At 36.2% G+C, this 21,149-nt stretch overlaps 1 protein-coding gene across 1 annotated transcript; it reads left to right on the top strand.

The window, feature by feature from the left end:
- Positions 1-2,152: 2,152 nt before the first annotated feature.
- LOC113312343 lies at positions 2,153-13,858 on the top strand. Its single transcript, XM_026561102.1, has 36 exons — positions 2,153-2,341; positions 2,473-2,538; positions 2,628-2,747; positions 2,869-2,991; positions 3,205-3,458; positions 3,547-3,655; positions 3,802-3,870; positions 3,985-4,095; positions 4,247-4,302; positions 4,408-4,585; positions 4,698-4,796; positions 4,874-4,945; positions 5,113-5,172; positions 5,530-5,595; positions 5,734-5,820; positions 5,909-6,022; positions 6,193-6,267; positions 6,372-6,433; positions 8,701-8,806; positions 9,017-9,091; positions 9,241-9,329; positions 9,419-9,521; positions 9,666-9,734; positions 9,836-9,946; positions 10,092-10,147; positions 10,230-10,407; positions 10,512-10,613; positions 10,699-10,770; positions 10,938-11,003; positions 11,384-11,449; positions 11,578-11,670; positions 11,766-11,867; positions 12,026-12,100; positions 12,214-12,300; positions 12,768-12,822; positions 12,990-13,858. The coding sequence occupies exons 1-36, from the start codon at positions 2,297-2,299 to the stop codon at positions 13,589-13,591; spliced, it is 3,873 nt and encodes a 1,290-aa protein (XP_026416887.1). The 5' UTR covers positions 2,153-2,296; the 3' UTR covers positions 13,592-13,858.
- Positions 13,859-21,149: the final 7,291 nt, after the last annotated feature.

Genomic DNA, 21,149 nt, shown 5'->3' on the forward strand with positions numbered 1-21,149 from the left:
TTCTGTTATCGAGGTGTTCATAATTTTTTCAAGTAAGATAGATATAAATCGTAAAGTTCTCCCCATCTCAATCTTTGTGATTCCTCAAGATGGATATTTAAAAATTGGTCTTAATTGATAAGTTGAAGATTTTTTTTTGAGAGGTGTTAAAAAACCCAGGCTTCTCGTCTAAGTGAGTGTAAGTGTTACGAATTATGAAGTTTACTAGCTTTATCTATTGCAAATATATTTATAAGCTTTGATCTTTGATCTAAAGGAAATTCAAATATGCTTATGAGGCCAGTTGGTACCAAAAGTCTCCATTTCGTCTGAAGCAACTCTTAGGCTGTAAAGGACGTCATCTTAGGGAATCAAGTGCGTAGAGCTTTGCGACGTTCAAGAGACGTAAGGAGCGCGACTGTAACTGAATCGCTTGGAGGGTGAATTCCGTTTCAACTACATTCCAGTTTGAAGTTTGATAATAGGCTAGTGTATGTAGTTAATATAGTTTCGTGTTCAAATCTGGACGAGGTCCCAAGGTTTTTCTGCAGTTGCAACTTCCTCGTTAACAAAATTCTTGTGCGTGTGCTTTTTATTTTTTCGCATCTTTATATTGTTAAAATTACTACATAAGAACACACTCCTATCAAAGCGATTTTTTTTTTGGTGGTGTACCTGGTACCCTCTCCTTTCCAAGAGGTCTTAATAAGACTTCTACATAGAATTTTTTACACCCACTGTTGGATATGTTCTAAAGTAAAAAAAAAAAACTGCCTCAATTTTAGGAAAACTAATACTCTTGGTTTTCATTTCTATCTATTTGAACATAGGCTAAATTTAACAAATAATAGACCCGCGAGATTGAGGTATACACAAACTAATTGAGGTATAGGTAATAAGACAAATATGATCATTTGAAAGTAAAACTTAAAGCCCGTTATCCATATATTTTTGGTAATGCATAATTTGTCCCTGATTATTTAGTACTACTAATCTATTGAATTAGTTAAGTTCATAATGGTAAATTAAAATTTGTTAAGAAAATTTGTTATTTTTGTTAGATTTAGCTTATGAATCTTGTTAGAAATTTTTTTAGGAAATTTTTTTCTTTTTGAGAATTTTGTAACGAAAATGAACTACTCAAGTCGAACACGTTTTGTTGGTTCAATTCTTCAAATTACAAAAGGAATTAATATTTTCATGATTTTCAGACATAAACAACCGTCATGCTCGACTGCCTAACAACATGACGATCAGGCATGGTCGTCATGATCATATAACAACAAAATGACGATTTTTAATAATAAATCAAATATCGTCGTGTTGTATTTATTCCAACTACACCGACTAACTATTATCAGACTTTGTCACGATTATAGTTTTCAAAAACGTGACAACTAAAAGAAAAGATGGACGCATGAAAATTGATTTTTTGGCAGTTGTTGGTCGTCTGGATCGAAAATGTACCAAAATGACGACCATAACCTAATCGGTAAATTAGGTTTTGTAATCCCCACGACTAGTTACAAAATGGAATACACGGAAAAAAAAAGTTTTTGATAGTATTAGTCGGCTTGTTTTAAATTTTCATAACCCGACGACTAATTGACCCCTAAGGTTTGGGATGAATATCATGACGACCCTGTGAATGTTACTTTCAGAGATGAAAAGTCGTTACAATATTCGTCACAAGAAGATGACTACCAAATAAAATTTGAAAAATCGTTAAGGCCGATGAAGAGATACCTCGACGACTATATAACTGCAAATCAACAATTTCAATTTTACTAACCTCATTTAACATTCAAACAATAAAATAAAATACTGGTCGTAAGGTTGGAAAGAAGAATTTGAGTTGAATGAAAATAAGTGGCTATTTTTGATCTACAAGTTTTTCTTGAGACGAAATGACAACAAAGGAGAAAAAACTAGGAATAGTGGTTGTTAGGTTGTGACCAAAAATAATTTGGTAAGAATAGTTAGGTAATTTTACACACTTTGGACACAATTTGGTAAGAATAGTTGGAGTATACCTCAATCCGGCCGGTAATAATTGTACCACTTATAGTACCACACTACCACTTATGGGATTAAGTAAAAAAGGAATTTAGACGGAGTACACCTGTAACACGGCACTGCCACTCCAAAAACGACTGCATCGATTTTATTTTTTAATTAAATGCGAAACGACTACACCGACATGTGTACCGAGTTCATTTCCCGCTTTCTGAACAAGCTTCTCAAAAAAGCTCTTTAGCTTCTTTTCGGGTTTTTAGGTTTTATTTTTCTCTAAAAATTAGAAACCCTCTGCTTCGTAATGACAATCCTTAATCCGCAAGTCAACGAGAATCCAAGAAAGAAGGTAACTCTCTATATTTCCCTCTCTGTTGATTCTTGAAACAACATTCGGAAAGCCCTTGTTTTCCAAAAGGGTTGTTAAACCCTTGTTTTGGTTAAATTTCTTATTCAATCGACTGCTATATCATCTAACAGATTAGGTTAACCAAAGAACAAAAAGAAAACGAAAGAGCAGGTGCTCGCCTTTATACTATTATAAAGGTACTATTCATTTTCACCAATTCCCTTGTTATCACCGTCCAAGTTTTCAAGTTCAAATATAGTAATTCAGTCGATATGCTTACTTCTAGGTTTCTCGAGATGAGGACTTTTGTGAACAAATTGGGAGGGATATCTATTTTGACCTTGTTGATCATGACAAGGTTCGCAGTTTTCGTATTCAGAAACAGATGTCTTTTAAACTTTTCAAGGTATCTTATTATGTTTACTTACTTGTAATCTTCTTATTGGCTGTTAAAATAATTAAAGCTAGCTTCATAGTTGGTTTGTCTTCTGGGATATGCCGATTTTATTACTTGAAATTGTTTGCAGGAGGAGGTTGCTAAAGAGCTTGGTGTACCTGTGCAATTTCAGCGTTTTTGGTTATGGGCGAAGCGTCAAAATCAATCTTACCGTCTAAACCGACTCTTAACATTTCAAGAGGAGACAAAATCTGTAATTTATTTACTTAGTCATGAATATTTTGCTATGTACCATGGTTATTCTGACTGCTACAGCTGCATTATCACTTCCGAATTTTAATGATGGACAGCCAAAACACTTCACTGTATTTCTAGAGTTTTAGTCTGCTTTGAGCGAGATAAAATATGGAAGAAGCGAAGAATTCACCACACAGGTTAATTATGCTTTTTTTTTTTTGAATTGTAGGTTGGAAAGTTGAGAGAAGAACTTAAAACGGCTCAAAATGCGGAGCTAAATTTGTTCCTGGAAGTAAACAATTACCATGGGGCGGTAATTGTTTTTAGATATGAGAATCAGTTTCTTGATTATGGACCTTGTATTGTTCAGTGTTTTCACTTATGTGCTCTACAGGGATTACATCCTATTCCTCCACCTGACATAACACAACAAGATGTACTTCTCTTCTTCAAGCTTTATGATGCGCAAAAAGAAAAACTGCGGTAGGAATTGAGGTTTCAGTTGCCATTTTTTTTATCAGATAAGATACAGACGTCGTTTGAGTTTTGAAACACTTGTATTGTTTATCAGATATGTGGGGAGACTTTTTGTGAAGGACAGTGGTAAGCCTGCGGAAATTCTTAAAAAGCTCAATGAGATGGCTGGATTCTCTCCAGATGAAAAAATAGAACTTTATGAGGTTGGTCCTTCTTTGGTATTTGGATTTACTCTGGAACTTTTGTTTGTGCGCTTAGTTTTTTTGTTCTGTACTCATCTACCCTGAAATGTAAGTTTTAAATGTCTATTAATGCAAGCATCTGAATAGAACTCATCTTTTGATGTCAGGAAATAAAGTTTGAGCCCACAGTTATGTGTGAGCACATAGAAAAGGAATTCACATTCCACCATAGCCAGGTAATTAGATGAAGTGCATGATTTACTGATGCAATTGTTTTTTTTTTTTTTCCTTATTGTTAATTTTTGTTTCAGTTTTAGGCTGATATTGCCTTTTTTGTCTTCATCTTTCAGCTTGAGAATGGGGATATTATTTGTTTCCAGAAACCGCCTCCAGCCGATAGTCTGACACGATGCCGTTATCCAGATGTTCCTTCTTTTCTAGAATATATTCTTAACCGTTGGGTATATGTGACTCACACTTTCTGATAATGTTTAAATGTAGACAGTAGGAATTTGACTAACGATACCATGGCAAAGATAATTAACACAGTTGAAGAAGCTGGAGCATATTGATTGACAATAATTAAAAAAATTGTTTACTCTGCTTTGTTAGGTTGTACGCTTCCAATCTCTGGAGAAACCGAAGAAAGATGATTTCGTTCTTGAGCTGTAAATACTTTCATGTTCCAAAAGTCTATTGATGTCTTATTTTTAAAATTATTTTCTTTCTTGCAGTAATTTATGTGCCTTGTTTTTATGACTTAAACCATTAAGGTCGAAGGTATTAACTTATGATAATGTCACGGAAAGAATTGCTCAGCATCTTGGTTTGGATGACCCAACCAAAATCAGACTTACTCTTCGCAACTGTTACTCGCAGCAACCTATAGTCCAAGCCATTAAGTACCAAGGTTTTCACCACTTGTCCGAGATATTAAGTTACCGCAACCAGGTAATTCATCCTCTGAACCTAGCTTTCTAAGGCTTGCTCGATCTTATCAACTAGAGTAACGGTTAAATTTGAGTGCGTGGCTAAATTTCCTTGAAAGGTTTTCCATCAACAGATATCTAATATTTTGTACTACGAAGTCTTGGACATCCCTCTACCAGTGTTGCAAGGTTTAAAAACTCTGAATGTTTCTTTTCATCATGCTGAAAAAGATGTGAGTAAGCATGTTCCACATTAACAAGTTACTCTTAATCGTGTTCAGGCTGTTATTAAACTAACTGATGTTTGCAGACTGTCATTCACAAAATTAGACTTCCAAACACAAGTACAGTAGGCGATGTGCTTAATGATCTGAAGACAAAGGTAACTGTTTCTTTTTGACCAATAAATTGTTCATCGTCTCAGTAACTTGTTTTATAAGATAGTGCATGCTCACCAATTTTCTTCTCTGTGAAAAGATGTTTCTTTTATTGATTTTTTATTTAGCAGTTGAGAATTATGTTTTAATTGTCTGGCTAAACTTTTTGAAGGTTGAGCTGTCTCATACGGAACTCAGATTGCTTAAAGTGTTCAACCACATGATCTTTAAGGTAATGTATTTATCATTTGAATTTGTTAATCACAATTAGGCTTGAAGGTACATATATATTTTACCTGGCTAGTTCAGCTGCTTTATTCACCGATGAGTTTTATCTTTGTCCTACTGCTTGGTTGGACTAAAGTACAAATCTTCAAAATGGGTTTCGTTGTAACTTTATTTGTTCAATTGCAACTCTGGCGAGACTGCGGACCACTTTGAAGTGTACTGGACTTCGGTTCCCCCAGTCATGCATGCAGTTGAGGCCCAATTAACCGCCCAAGTTATGTCCATTTGGACGGGCCAGGATCAGTTCATTATCCAATATATTGCATTTTTTCCTCATATTTTTGGATTTATATCCTTGCAGGTTTTTCCACTTAGTGAAAAAATCGAGAACATAAAAGCTCAGTACTTTACACTACGTGCAGAGGAGGTAAGTCCATTTCTATATTGCAGCAAATTCTGCAAGTGATCAGTTTGTTGTTAGATTATCTTCTAAAATATTGTGCAATCCAGTGAAGTGCAACATTTAACTTTATTCTTCTATTTTCTCCTGTTTTCATGCTTACAGATTCTATTGGAGGAGAAGAACTTGGGTCCTCAGGATTGCTTGGTTCATGTTCATCACTTCACAAAAGATGCATCTGATCCCCAAAAGGTACATTGTATTTTTAATAGAATTTCATCAAAATTTGCATGTGAAGCATGATGTGTTGGAATGTTATTTTTGCGTGCTTCGGCAACAGGTAAAGAATTTTGGGAAACCATTTTTATTGATCATCCGTGAAGGACACACATTAGCTGAAGTCAAGTTGGGTATTCAGAAGAAATTGAATGCTCCCGACGAGGAATTCACAAAGGTATGTTCTTCATTACTTGTTTTCGAGGTTTAGAAGCTATTCTATTGTAGAGGAATCACATTACCTAATGTCATTGCATAACTTTGCAAGAACATGTAAATTATTATCAATTATATATTCAGCTGAAATTTTCATGCATCAACGTGGTTTAATTTTTTTTTTTTTATCAGTGGAAGTTTGCAATTCTATCTTTGGGTCAGCCTGATTACCTTAGTGACATGGACATAGTATCCAATCGTTTTCTGGTGTGTCTGGTTATCTCTTTTTTTTTTTTATATATATATATATTTTTTACAACCTTTCTTCTGTTATTTGTATCGAGCTAACCTGCAATGATGACTCATCTCAGAGAAGAGATATTTGTGGAGCTTCGGACCAGTACCTTGGCTTGGAGCATTCTGACAGTTTTCAGTAGAGAGCTTATCCAACCAATCAGGTAGCACATAACATCGAGTTTTCCAAATTATCATTCATCTATGAGTGACTTCATCTTGTGCTTTTCACCTTGTTCCCTTGACACTCTCCTTTTTTTTTTTTTTTTTTTTTTTTTTTTTCTGGTGCAACTGTACAATTGATCATTTTCTTATCATATTTTTATCTTATTTGTTTTTTCTTTGGATTCCTCTTCCAACTCCCTCAGTCCTTTTGATCAGCCAAATGTCATCTCTGTCCACGACTCTGACCTCTTGTTTCCATGGCAGCGCCGCACCTTGACATGATGAGTAAATTGTTCCACATTCCTCTTTTATGCTCTTCTTTTTTAATTTGTACTTGGTATTGCTGGAGGAATAAGATGAGTAAATTGTTCCACATTCAGAGAAAATGGAAGGTGCAGGAAAGTGTTTCGGGTATGGAAAGTAGGATTAGGCTGTTGCACTCAGAGAAGCAAATGTATCCATGGACAGGTAGATGTCTACTATTTCAAGGTTTGCTGTAGGGATATGTATTGACTGTGTTAGTACATTTTGGATTCTTCCTTTGTTAGCAGTCTATTCCTTAAAAAAGAAACACTTTCTTACTATCCTTGCTATCTTTTCGACTTGCTACTTTTGCTTCAACATTGCAAATTATCTAATCATCACATTATAATTGTTACAAGCAAAACACATTCAAGCCAAGTTTCAGGGTAATGCCTAAACTTTATGTTGAATTTCTAGTAGTAAAGAACCGGAGATCAATCTTGCTAACACAGACTAAAAAGAAAGGCTCCTTCAAATAATGCATGTTGTAAAGATAGTATCAATTGTCTCATATACCAAGGCTAGTTTTCCCCATCTCCCACAGGGTAGTTCTTGGTCCAACAAGTGTTTTAACTTATCCGTCAGGAACTACCCAGTCTGCATATCCATCAAATGGTAATTTCAAGTAGTTTCACTGCAAGTTGCCTCTAGTTTCTTTGGTTCGCTGAGAGTCTCCCCAGCTTTCAGCTATATCAACTTTCAACAGGTGACCAAATAAACAGCCAACAAGGTAAATGAGAAACAATATCACTAGAAGATCCGATTTTGAAACACACACCAGAAATTTAATAAAATTTGGAACCTATCTACTAGCAGTTTCGATTAGTTGATGCTATACTCATTAGTGATTTCAGAGAAGACCAGTGTTTCAAATGGGGTGTCTGTTAAAAAACCAGCAGTCGGTTTGACTTTTGAGGACTACGGTCATCGGGTCATGTAGTAGACCAGTCTGTTAGGAATCCGGTACTATTTAACACAGTCAACCTGTCCACGTCCTACTAAAAGAATTTTTCTGCCTTTGGACGGACCGATATCGGATCACAAATCCGAAGGCTATATCTACTTCCTGCTTTGCTTTTTCAGTCACTGTTTTCTAGATATCTACTAGTCCCTCTCACATCTCGAATCGACTCAATTATTATTATTATTTTATTTTTTTGTGAACTTTTTATTTTGCGATTCACAACCCCAAATCGGCAACAGATAGATAATCAAACCAAGGTAAGATTTCTGATTTCTCATTGATTTTTAAAACCTAATAACAATCACCAACTTAATCACTAAGGTACATGTGATACCCCAAATATAAATCATAAGATCAAATGAAACCCCAATTTCAACTTCACAAAAACAGAGAAGACCCTAATTTATGTCGTCGTCTCTTGAAAGAGTGAGATGGTTGAAACCATAAACAACTGTTTCTTGAGGGATAGGATGCCAGGCATATGTTCTTTCAATGGCCTCTTGAAGGGCTAACGCTGACTTGAACTAATAATCATCTTACAGATTGGGTTGAAGAAAGAAGAGGAAGAAAATGAAAAAGGGAAAAGCAGAGAGGCACCTCTATACTACTATAAAGGTACTTGCGTTCACCCTTCTCTTGTTGTCTATATCTAGTTTTTGACCCACACTATTAACTCACTGAGTGCGTTAATGGTTGCCTCTAGGTTGCTCGAAATGAGGACCTTTTGAACAGATTGGGAGAAATATCTATTTTGATCTTCTTGATCACGACAAAGTACGGTTTTCGTATCCAGAAACAGATGCCTTTTAACCACTTCAAGGTATCTTCTCATTATTTCCCGTTGTTCTGAAACTTATGTTTACTTGTAATCTTCATAAAATAGCAATAGTTATAGCTTTCTTCATTGTTTGTTTGTCTTTTGGGATATAGCTGTTTTCTTAATTGAAGTTGTTTGCAGGAGGAGGTTGCTAAAGAGTTTGGTGTACCTTACAATTTCAGCGGTTTTGGTTATGGGCAAAGCGTCAAAATCATACTTATCGTCCAAACCGGCCGTCAATGCCTCGTGAGGAGACACAATATGTAATTACTCAGCCATAAATATCTTGCTATTTACCATGGTTTTTCCGCCTACTGAAGTATTAACACACTTGCTCTTTGAGTTTCTCATGACTCGTGCGCTTCTTTATAAGACTACTAGATCCCAGACCTTCTAACCTCCATGATTCCAGTGAGACGAAACATGAATAAAAATCAGCTTATGTCTCATCATGTTTCATTTTTGGATTGTAGGTTGGACAGTTGAGAGAAGTTTCAGATAAGGACAATGCGGAACTAAAGTTGTACTTGGAAATAGAGCTTGGGCCGGTAATTGTTATACATGGAAAATTGATCTCTGGGCTATTTAATTTAATTTAATTTGAATTGTCCTCCTAAGTTGTTAGGATAACACATCAATCTGGTTTGGATCTATGCATTTTATTGTTCTATGTTCTGACATATGTACTACTCAACAGGAATCACATCCCATTCCTCCTCCTGATAGAACAAAAGAAGATATTCTTCTTTTTTTCAAGCTTTATGATGCTGAAAAAGAAGAACTTCTGTATGTATTGAGTTTTGAGTTGTCATATTTTTCATTTGGTCAGAATTTATTATACTTGTGAGTTTTGAGACACTCAAATGATATATCAGGTATGTGGGGAGACTCTTTGTGAAGGGTAGTGGTAAGCCCTTGGAAATTCTTAAAAAGCTTAATGAGATGGCTGGGTTTTCTCCGGATGAAGAACTTTACGAGGTTTGCCCTTCTTTGAGATTTGGAGTGACTCAATAACTTGTTTCTGTATTTAGTTTTTTGTTCAGTAATCTTCTACCCAGATATTGAAGCTTTTAAATATACATTAATGCAAGCATCTGATTAGGGCTCATCTTCTGATGTCAGGAAATAAAGTTTGAGCCCACAGTTATGTGTGAGCACATAGACAAGAAGCTCACATTCCGTGCTAGCCTGGTAATGTAGCTGAAGAGCATAATCTGTACCTGTTGGAATGTTTTTATTTATTGTTTTTTATGATTCGTTTTTGCTTACTTGGATTGCCTTCTTTTGTTCAGCTTGAAAATGGAGACATTATTTGCTTCCAGAAGCCTGCTTCAGTTGATAGTATAACACTATGCCGCTATCCTGATGTTCCTTCTTTTCTGGAATATGTTCATAACCGTCAGGTATTTGTGACACACAGTATTGTATGATCAGTAGTTGGATTAAGCAACAGAATTGGTGGCAGGGAAATTGACACAGTAGAATGATCTTGAGTGTATTCATGAATTGTAACCTATTTTAAAGTCTTTATTGATTTTGGCGTGTTAGTTTGTGCATTTCCTATCTTTGGAGAAGCCAAAGGAAGATGATTTTTGTTTAGAGCTGTAAGTACTTCCATACCTAAAAAGTGTTCTGTGATTTATTTGTCTATTTGAGTTTCATTTCGCTTTTTTTGTTGTTATGCAGGTCAAAGGTCTTAACATATGATGATGTCACGGAAAGAGTTGCTCGCCATCTTGGTTTGGAGGACCCAACCAAGATCAGACTTACCCCTCATAACTGTTGCTCTCAGCAACCTAAACCCCAAGCTATTAAGTACCAAGGTGTTGACCAGTTGTCTGAGATGTTGGTTCACTACAATCAGGTAGTTCCTTACCCTGACCTAACGTTTTCCGAAGCTTGATATTTTGGTGAGAATATTTAATATTTTGTGACTGGCGTAATTTTTTTTCTCAATCTTATCAACAGACATCTGATATTTTGTATTACGAAGTCTTGGACATCCCTCTACCAGAGTTGCAAGGTTCGAAAACTCTAAAGGTTGCATTCCATCATGCAACAAAAGAAGATGTAAGTAATGTACCACATTCGTAATTTCTATGGGAATCATGTGAAGCCTATGATATTAATAAAATCGGATTTGATTTGTTTGCAGACGGTTGTTCATAGTATTAGACTTCCAAAACAAAGCACAGTAGGTGACGTGATTAATGATCTGAAGACAAAGGTATGTGCCGTACAGTTGAAACATTGTCACGTCATACTTATTAGCAGAAAGATGTTTCTTTCAGGTTACTGAATTGCCTTTTGTACTTACTAGCCGAAAGATGTTACAGAATAATCCCAATCATTTGCACTTATACAAATTTATTTGCCTGTATTAACTCTCTCAAGGTTGAGCTGTCTCATCCCGATGCGGAACTTAGATTGTTGGAAGTTTTCTACCACAAGATTTATAAGGTATTGTGTTAGCATTTGAATGTGTTAGTTACATATACACTAAAGTTATCTGTATCACATCTTCTTTGCTAGTAGAGCTAGTTTATTTAGTGTCAAATATCAAATATGGAGGTAATATCCTTTACAGTTGGTCGGACTAAGACAGAGTCCCACCAAAACTTAAATTGTTCAATTGCAACTGTTATGAGACTCTGCAGATCTTTTTGAAGTAGAGAAACTTTTACAGTTGCATGCCGTCCTCCAGGCAAATGATGCTTGTTGTAGGTTTCCCTAGTGATGCAGTTGAGGCCCAACTTAATGTTGTCAAGGCCGAGTCATGCAAGTTTATTTTCTGTTTTTTATGAATTTTTGTCAATAATACTGGACTTTGTATCATACAGATTTTTCCGCTTAGTGAAATGATCGAGAACATCAATGATCAATACTGGACGCTACGTGCAGAGGAGGTATGCTAATTAGTTTATTTAGTTTTCCATTTCATTGCTTGATTATTTCTCTAAGTACGACACTTTATTGTGGAGTCTAACATTATGTTTGTATCTATATAATGGTTTGTTTCATATTCATTTTTCAGATTCCAGAGGAGGAGATGAACTTGGGTCCTCGGGATCGCTTGATTCATGTTTATCATTATCACTTCACAAAAGATGCATCTCAAAGCCAAATGGTACATTGTAATTTTAATAGAAGTCCGTCACAATCTTTGTAATGAGCAAAGCATACACAAGTGTTTGAATATCATTCATGTTGGTTCTACGACAGGTACAAAATTTTGGGGAACCATTTCTATTCATAATTCATGAAAGAGAGACTTTAGGTGCAGTCAAATTGCGGATACAGAAGAAATTGCAGGTTCCTGACGAGGAATGTGTTCTTAGACATGGCTTATTTTCTTGTTTAAAACCATTTTATTGATTCCAATACAATGACATTGTACACTACGGTTCGATTACACATGGACTTGTGTTAGGTTATCAATTGATTCTTTCATGTACTGAAATCTCTGCTTAATATTTAACCAGTGGAAGTTCGCATTTATATCATTGGGTCGACCTGAGTACCTTCAGGACTCAGATATAGTGTCCAGCCGTTTTCAGGTATGTACCAATCTGTTGTGTGTCATGTCTTGTTATTCTTTTGTGTTTATTGTTTTTACCGATATCTTAGTTTTTTTATGACCTAGCTTGTTAACCATCTTTTTGCACTGCAGAGGAGAGATGTTTTTGGAGTTTGGGAGCAGTACCTTGGCTTGGAGCATTCCGACAGTCCCTGGAAAAGAGGTTATCCAACCAATCAGGTACTGTGTAACATGTAGTTGACCAAATTATTTTTATTTATGATTCATTTCATCTTGTGTGTTTCACCATGGTCCCTCGTATGCTTCTCTTGTTATTTTTTCGTACAACTTCACCATTGGTCATTTGACTGATTTCTCATCTTCTTTTCTTTCTTTTTTCTAATAATCCTCTTCAAACTCCCAGTTCTTTGATCAACCAAGTGTCATCTCTGTCCATAACTTTGACCTCTTGTCTACCTGGCAGCTTGACATGATGCAAAAACCCAACTCCTGTTTTTTGTCCCCATCTTTCTTCTATTGAAGTTTTGGTCTCCATTTTTTTTTGCTTATCTAATGTTTCTTATTGATTTTCCCCATCTCTGTCCATAATTCTGTGTGCTAGTTCACTTATCACTGCATTGATTATATTTTACTTTATAGGTTTCATATTAGTGCATCAAAATTTAACATAGTATTATGTTATGCAGCGGAAAGCGGCTGAGTTAATTGGTTTGCGTCCGTATAATACTGAAGGTCCGAAAGGTAAAGCTTATAATTTTTGATTCCCTACTTTTTGTTTAATTTTTGTATTTTTATATTTAGGATGCGAGTTTAAATTTCAATAGGATAATTTTATCTGGATGAGTTCTACTTTCAATATATACTTTCCTTTCTTATTCCGGTGGCTCAAGCAAAAACCATTGGTGCAGGACCAACACCAGATGAGATTGAAGTTTTTGCATCAGGTGATATAAGTTCCTTGCTCAATTATCCAACTGCTGGTCAATATTTTCTACCAGAGGAACATCACCAAGGCGTTCTTGATGAGAAATATGAAGACATCGGAGGGTTCTGTGTTCTGAAAGCCCAAGCGCCTTTGTATAGGAAGATATGGTTAAGATATGGGCATATTGCTACAAATCAAGTTCTGAAAGACTTGTATTCTACGCAAGTCACACTAGTTACCAATATAATGGCTTTAATTATGGATATGCGTATCAGTCGTTTTGCTGAGGTGTCCTCCACAATGATTGATTTGTGGGAAAATAAGATATCAATGGCAGAGAAACTTGAGTTCAAAGTCAGTTGGCTTCGAGAGCGATTTCAGGATGTGAAAAAGGATTTTTATGGGAAAAAGAATCTTAACATCGAATTACTGGAGAAGTCTCAGTCTTTTCAAGCTGCGAAGGATGAGTTAAAGAAAGCACAGGAAAATGTTTGGTCTCTGAAGAGTAGGATTAGGCTCTTGCACAAGGAGAAGTTAATGTACTCGGACAAAGATAGAAGTCTACTTCTTCAAGGTTTGGTGTAGGGGTAACTGCCAACAGTGTTGATACATTTTAGATCCTCCCTAAATTAGTAACCTTACAAAGAGGGTACTTTTCCTCTTTTTTTTAACCATCAGAGTCATTGTGGGGCTAGTATGTGAAGTTTTACTATTTTCTGGTTCAACAGTCTTGAAGGTTTTTTTTTGTCTGTGTATCAAAAACCACCTCCCTGTATTTAAAACCCCGAATTCTAATTAACGAACACTACTAGATTAATCTCAATGTTAGAGGCTACAAAAAAGTGCATGTCATTTGAATGATCAGAGATTTTTGTGATTTTCTCTCGGGAAAACAGGCCTTTTTTTTTCTTTTTCTTTCCAACAGAACTAAACATGATGACAGAAAAGAGTTTCTGGTTGCATCCAAAAAGTCTAATGCAATCAAAATATATACCAAAAACTTTGCTCGTCCTACTACTGCAACCACCATTCCGAGAGTAAACAATTCTCTTTCTCATCGTACTTTCGCTTCTCCTTGATCAAGGGACTCGTGTTAGATTTTAAAGCGACAATTTTGTATTCTGCCTCCTTCTGTGCATTCTTCGCTGCAACACACTTTTTCTCTTCTTCCTTTAATAAATCATCATGCTCTGTTAATTCAGCCACAAGCTTCTCCTTTACAAAGAAATCCTTTTTGAATTTCTCCAACCATTTCCGAACCCACCGAATGTTGAATTCAACTTTCTCACAGTTCATTATGTTTTTCTCCCAAGCCTCAAGCATCTCGGAATTCAGATCAGAAAAACGAGTATCATGCATTTCAGTAATGGTAGTCATTATTCCTGAGACGACCGGTACTTGGGCATACGGATCTGTAAGAACTTTGCTTGAAGCGATATGGCCATGTCTCGAAAATATTTTCTTATATAGATCTGCTTGTGTTCTAAGAACGCTGAAGCCTTCTACATTTTCACATTTTTCATCATTTAAAACCACACATCTACTGCTATGCTGTCCTGCAAATGGTTGACCACTGCTCGTATACTCAAGTGGCGATGCTACTTTGTCAATCGTCTCTCTTTTCAGAGTCATAAAATACTGCAAAGGTACTTGGTCTAACTCTTCATCATAGTCTTCATCATTGATATCTTCTTCACCACTATCATCGTCAATGTCGATAATCTCTATCTCAGGATTCTCTGACTGTGGCTCCGTTTTTACTGGGTAATCCTTAGAGCAGTTTCCAATATTATTCCTTGATCTTTTAAACGCCGGTGTGGGCTCATCCATTTCCACTTCATCATCCTTCCGTTCACGCTTATTCTGAATATGAATCATGGGAAGATTGTCTTGAGAGTATAGACACTCGATGATGTGCAAACAGCCGCTCACAGTTACAGATCTAGATCTTGCTTTCTTAGCGGTTACAATGCCCTCCTTCAGAAACTTGGCAACCTCTATATCAAATCTGTAAAACTTCAAGTTTTCAAAGCGATGATCATCAGGGGTGCACATACCCTACCCATACCCGCCAATCCTACCCTATCCACCAATATTTTAACCGTATCCTATCCTACTCACTATTTGGCGGGTAGGGTGACGGTTAAAAGATTTCTTACCCGTCATTAAATGGGTAGGGTGACGGGTACAACTCGAAATTATCCTACCCTTCCCGCCTACCCGCCTAATATCTAAAAATATCAAATAGTCCTTTCATTTTTTTTTTCTCTTGCGTAAATTTTTGTTGTTTTCATCGATATCAGGGGTAAAAAGCTAACATGTTTTTGCTCTTCCTTCTTAAGTTCTTATCTTTCTTCTTCTCCCAAATCAAACGCACACCCCATACCTAATCGAACACACAAAATACTTCCTCCCAAATCTATCAGAAGAAGTGGAGTACTCATTCGATTGGATTCTTAACGAAACCCCTTTCTCCTGTTATTGCTCCATCTCCGTCTAAAGAGGAATACAACAGGTAAATTGGATTTTGTTTGATTAATTGGTGACTCTGATATGTCTACTAATTTCATACTCTGCATGTTTATAAAATCATCTCCTTTGAATTGATTTATGGTCTCCCTCTCGCCACACTACCCTTCTAGTATCTGCATCTTCACTGCTAATATCATTTCAATGGTTTTCTGTTTTGTAGAGTAACGATTTAATCGCAGGAGGAAAAGGCAAGAGAAACCAGAAGGATAGCATCAAAATCCGATGATATCTACTTGAAACTTCTTGTCAAGGTATAAATCTAGAAACCCATTTCTGCAGTTCTTATTGTTTTCATATTCTCACTTGAAAATCTCATTAGATGTTGTATTTTGGTTCTGTGATTGATTTAGTTGTTTCTCTCGATCAGAAATTAGGGATTTTGTCATTTGTAAACTGATTGATAAATTGAATCTTCATGATTTCTAGCTAAAACCCATGTCTTTAAATGTATACATTTTCAATATTTCAAACAATTTCAGTAAGATTTTGATTATTTGACTTTGAACCCATGTCTTTAAAAGAAATTGCTGCTCTTCAATTGTTTAGTATTTTAAGAAATTATTTGAGAAGTTAACATGCATGTTAACTGATTGATGAAATTTCTCATAGGAATTTGTTGATTATTAATTTGATTCTGGTTTTGAACAATTTAGGTTCTTATTCTTTTCTGCCCTTAATTTTGTGCATGCTTAGTGTGGGAAACATGGTTGAGATTACAGAAGTGATGTCAACGAGACCTCCTATTCCCTCTCAAGCTGCATCTCAATCTGTGCAACGAAAGGCCAGTGCGGTTGCATCTCCGCCACCTCCACCTCCACCATCTTCTCAACCTGAGGTCAGAGAAAGTATGAAGCGGAAGAGAACATCTTGGGTATGGGATCATTTCGAAAGGAGTGTTGATGAAGCTGGTATTACATGGGGGAAGTGTAACTACTCTGAAGGTGGTAAATATAAGGCTGGTGGTAAGGATTATGGAACATCTAATTTGAACTGGCATTTGACTAAGTGTCAGAAGTATTTGGATACATTAGAATCTGCACAGCCTAGCAATCTGGGAGATCAGCAACGTATGGTTGGGGATACGTTTTTTCAAGAAGCATGTAGGAGAGACTTGATAAATTTCATAATCACAGATGAACAATCTTTCCGAATGGTTGAGGGTGAAGGGTTCATAGCATTTTTTAGGTATCTTGAGCCGAGGTTCAAACTTCCATCTCGGATGACCGTCTATCGTGATATATGCAGGTTGTTTGTGACTGAAAAGGCCAAGTTGGTGAACTATTTCAAGGTGAACAAGGTTAGAGTTTGTCTCACAACAGATACTTGGACGTCCATTCAGAACTAAAACTACATGGTAGTTACTGCCCACTTTATCGATGACCACTGTAAATTACACAAAAGAATCATATGTTTTTGTTTAATCACTAGTCATGGAGGTGAACATATTAGAAGAACATTGGAGAAGTGTTTGATCGAGTGGGGTCTTGAGAGAGTGTTCACCATCACTCTCGACAATTCATCTGCAAATAAAAAATCAATAGAATATGTCAAGGAGAGAGTTGTCAGTTGGGGATCATCAATTGTTGGAGGTAAACATTTGCATGTCAGATGTGCTGCCCACGTATTAGATTTAGTTGTTAAGGATGGGTTGAAGAAGTATAATACTTCAGTGGCAAGAATCAGGTCAGTGGTTAAATACGTCACAGCCTCTCCTGTTAGGATGAAGAAGTTCTTAGAAGCTGTATTTGACGAAAGAATTGAGTATAAAAAGGGATTAATATTAGATGTAAAAACAAGATGGAACTCCATTTTTTTGATGTTGGATTCCGCGGAAAAATATGAAAAAGCCTTTATAAGGCTAGCACGGTCAGATAAAGCATTTCGTGAGAGGTTTATCTTCGATATTCCCGATGAACCAGAAATGGGTGTTAATATTGATGCTATTGACAGTACAGATGTTCCCGATGAATATGAATCTACTTCATCTGATTCTGATGCTCCTGAAGAACCCGTAGCTGGTCGGAGAAAAGCCAAGAAGAAAAAGCCTCGTGTGCATGCTCCTGAAAAGTATGATTGGGCTAATGCTCGAATCCTAGTTCAGTTTTTACAGGTATTTTATCTTTCTTTATCAACCATTTTAGAACTGATTGCATGAAACAAAACAAGGTCTGAAACTTAGAACTGATTGCATGATACAAAACAAAGTATGAAACCAGTAGATGGATTGTAGACCGATAGTCAAGGTGGTTAGTCTTAACTTTTGTTGATTACTCGTTGAATCTTACCTCGTCTGTCACTTGTCAGTGTTTGTTGATTGCTCATTCCAAGTGTCTGTGTTTGTGATTTTGTGTCTTGTTAGAATATCATAGTTTGAATGGTACAGGCCCTGCAGGGTATTATTACTGTACATGGTTTAATATGCATTATCAACTGGAGCAAATTTATTGCAAGTTTTTCTATGACAACATCCATCTCTATGGACGCAACGGTCGATAACAATTAGTACTGTATCTACAGGTATTTTTTGAAGCCAGTGTTGAGTTTTCTGGTTCTACGTATGTCACTTCGCATACATTTTTGGCGGAAATTTGTGATGTACGTGGAGAGTTAAATGAATGGCAAAAATCTCATTATGATCCTCACTTAAGCCATATGGGTGAGAAGATGTTACTTAAATACAACAAGTATTGGAGTGAGTATAAAAACATGAATCCTTTATTGTTTATTTCTGTGCTTCTTGATCCAAGAGAAAAAGAACGTGGACTGCAAGTAATACTAGAAGACTTGATTGTGCATGATATTCCTTGGATGAAACAAAGATTGGTAAAAAATTGGTTAGATAAAGTGAAAGAGGATTTTAATGAATTATATACAGCTTATAAGGCAGAATATGCAGGTGTAGGAAGTGTGTTAGCCTCGTCAGAATCTGTAGGTGAAACTGGTGGTAGTCCTAGTCAAGTGAGCCCTAGTTCTAGTTCTACGTTACATAGAAAGAGAAGATATAAGGCCCATAGAGAAGAACGTAAAACCCAGTTGTCTACAATGGAGGATTTTGACAAATCAGAGGTGGAAAGATACTTATCGGAGCAGATTTACTCACCAAGAAAAGACAAGAAAGAAGGTTCAAAGTTTGATATATTGACTTGGTGGAAAAGCAATGCTGCAAGGTTTGATATTCTGTCACTTATAGCAAGAGACATACTTGCTATTCCCGTCTCTTCAGTTGCAAGTGAATCTGCTTTCAGTACTGGAAAGCGAATACTTGGTCATTTCCGTAGTTCTTTAAGACCCCGAACTGTGGAAGCATTGATTCTCCTACAGAACTGGTTGAGGACGCCGATTGATATGGATCCATCTACACTAGGATCTGAAGAGAAGGAGGATGACGTCTTAGAGTCAGGTATACAACTTTCCTACATTGATTCTCCTACATTTGTCAAGTCTCTGCTGTTTTCAGTTTCTTAGAATATAGTATAACCATATGTATATTTCCATTAGTAAGTATACTGAGACCTCTTAATCAACATTTGTTCGTAGAGAAAATTAAGGAAATTAATTCGGTATCTTATCTTCATTTATGATTTTCTTGCAATTCTGTGGATTTTTGGTTCAATGCAACATTAGGATTTTTCGAAGTTCATGTTGAACATCAAAATTCCATAATGTTCTAAGGTTGCTCATTGTGTGGATTGTGTTTTAATTGCTACGGTAGAAATACCTTTTGTTTTTTTTTGGTTTCCTCCTCTTTGCAACCTTATGTGCTTAGTGATAGTCCTGCTTTAAGCATATTCGCTCATGCTGTTGCATAATTTGGTCAATGTGATTTTTATAGCAAGTTGAAAACAATGTACAATATATGCAAACCGAAATGAAGAAGTCATAAGCCAGTTATGACTTCTTCATTTAGATTATGCATGATCTGTAGTTTTAGCCTTTTGTTGAATATTTATAAAACTACAGATCGTAACTGGCAATAATATTCTCACCAAAATTACAAATGACAATAACCTACAGATCCGATGTTAACAACTTTTAGCCTTTTGCTAAATGTCTTTTCTGAATAATGCATCATGGAAGTTGTGAATTTAGTTACTGGTCTTGTTTCATAGAATTAGGTACAACACTATATGTTACTTTCACTTGGATGACATATTTGCAGTGGTTAGTTGTGAATTCTGAATGCCTTGATTGTTGATAGAGCATCTAGGTTTGTTTAGTTGCTTCCCTAATGGAATTAGGTATATTGAATACGTAGTTTGGTGACATTGACGGTTTTAGATTACTGGCAATACACATGGAATACGTAATTTTGGAGTAATGCGAACTATGAGCCATGAAATGAACCTCTGGATATGTCAAACGTGAACAATTTGATACTTTTGGAAGCTCTAACAACCAGCGAATAACTTTCAATTTTATTGTTTCTCGCAGTAGTATTACTGTTGTGAAGTCTATTTTAGTATACTTACATGTGTTCTTATTTTCTACACTGGCATGCACAAGTTAAAGCCCTTGATACGTATTTGTGTTTGTTGGCCTAATTTGAGGTTGAATTTTTTCATGTATGCAGATTTATTTGGTGATCTTAGTACTTATTTCATCATCGTAGATGATGATTGAAGAAGAAGGTCAATATGAGGAGCTTTTGGTGCAGGTCATATAACCGTTTGATGAGACATGAATATGAGGATCCTCTGAAGAAAAAAAAATTTATCACACCAAGTTGGTTGAAAAAAACTAGTTTGATTTTGTGTTTTTGATCTGAAGTCTAGCTTTTGAACAGTATGTAAACAATGATTCAGAATTGAAAAAAACAAGCTTGTAAACATTTAACGTATAAGGTTTAAAAAAAATTGAGAAAAAAAAAAGGTTATACCCGCCACCCTATCCTACCCGACCCGTCAGTTAACGGATCTGGTAGGATATTACCCGTTTAATGGCGGGTAGGGTGGCGGGTAAAAAATTTCTTATCCGCCAGTTAGCGAGTAGGGTGGCGAAATGGGCCATATCCTACCCACCCTACCCGTTGTGCAGCCCTAAGATTCATCATCTAGCAAATAGAAATACTCAAGCGGGATGCGCTGACGCTTCGGAAATAGCAGTGCAGAGAACAAAAGAGCGATGTAAAGTTTACTCAGCTTAACGACCTCTAGTTCGTCAATTACCTCCACATCTCTGGACTGAAATATATCAATCACTTGTAAATGAAACTTCCTATTATCCTTGCGCAGTTGTGGAATTGCCTGTTCAATGAAGCTGGGAACTTGATTCTCGTTTCTAGGCTTTATGCATCTCCAGTGATAGACAAACTTAGAGAGATTTTTTGACCAACTCCGGATCAATTTCAAACTCTTTGTTTTCAATAACAAGCTTTCCATTTTCATCATTCCATGCTTTCACCGCCTTACGAGCAACACATTTTTGATTACTTGGTTTGTGATCCATCTGTAATAGATCTCCAAAAGGAGTCTTGTCACGAATTTTTTCTCGAACACGGATGAACTTGTCTTCCTTAAGTATGTGTTGATAGCTTTTATACTACTATAATCACACTTGGGTATGAACTCCACTGGATATTGATCCATCTTCAATGTCCTGGGACAGAATGAAA

The sequence above is a fragment of the Papaver somniferum genome, chromosome 9, assembly GCF_003573695.1.
Source record: "Papaver somniferum cultivar HN1 chromosome 9, ASM357369v1, whole genome shotgun sequence".
Lineage (NCBI taxonomy): Eukaryota > Viridiplantae > Streptophyta > Magnoliopsida > Ranunculales > Papaveraceae > Papaver > Papaver somniferum.

Bases quoted from the DNA above. Each gene is read 5' to 3' on its own strand.
- LOC113312343 (XM_026561102.1), top strand. From the start codon at position 2,297: ATGACAATCCTTAATCCGCAAGTCAACGAGAATCCAAGAAAGAAG. The intron at 12,101-12,213 runs GTATGTACCAAT...TTTGCACTGCAG, and splicing joins TAGTGTCCAGCCGTTTTCAG to AGGAGAGATGTTTTTGGAGT. The intron at 12,823-12,989 runs GTAAAGCTTATA...CCATTGGTGCAG, and splicing joins TAATACTGAAGGTCCGAAAG to GACCAACACCAGATGAGATT.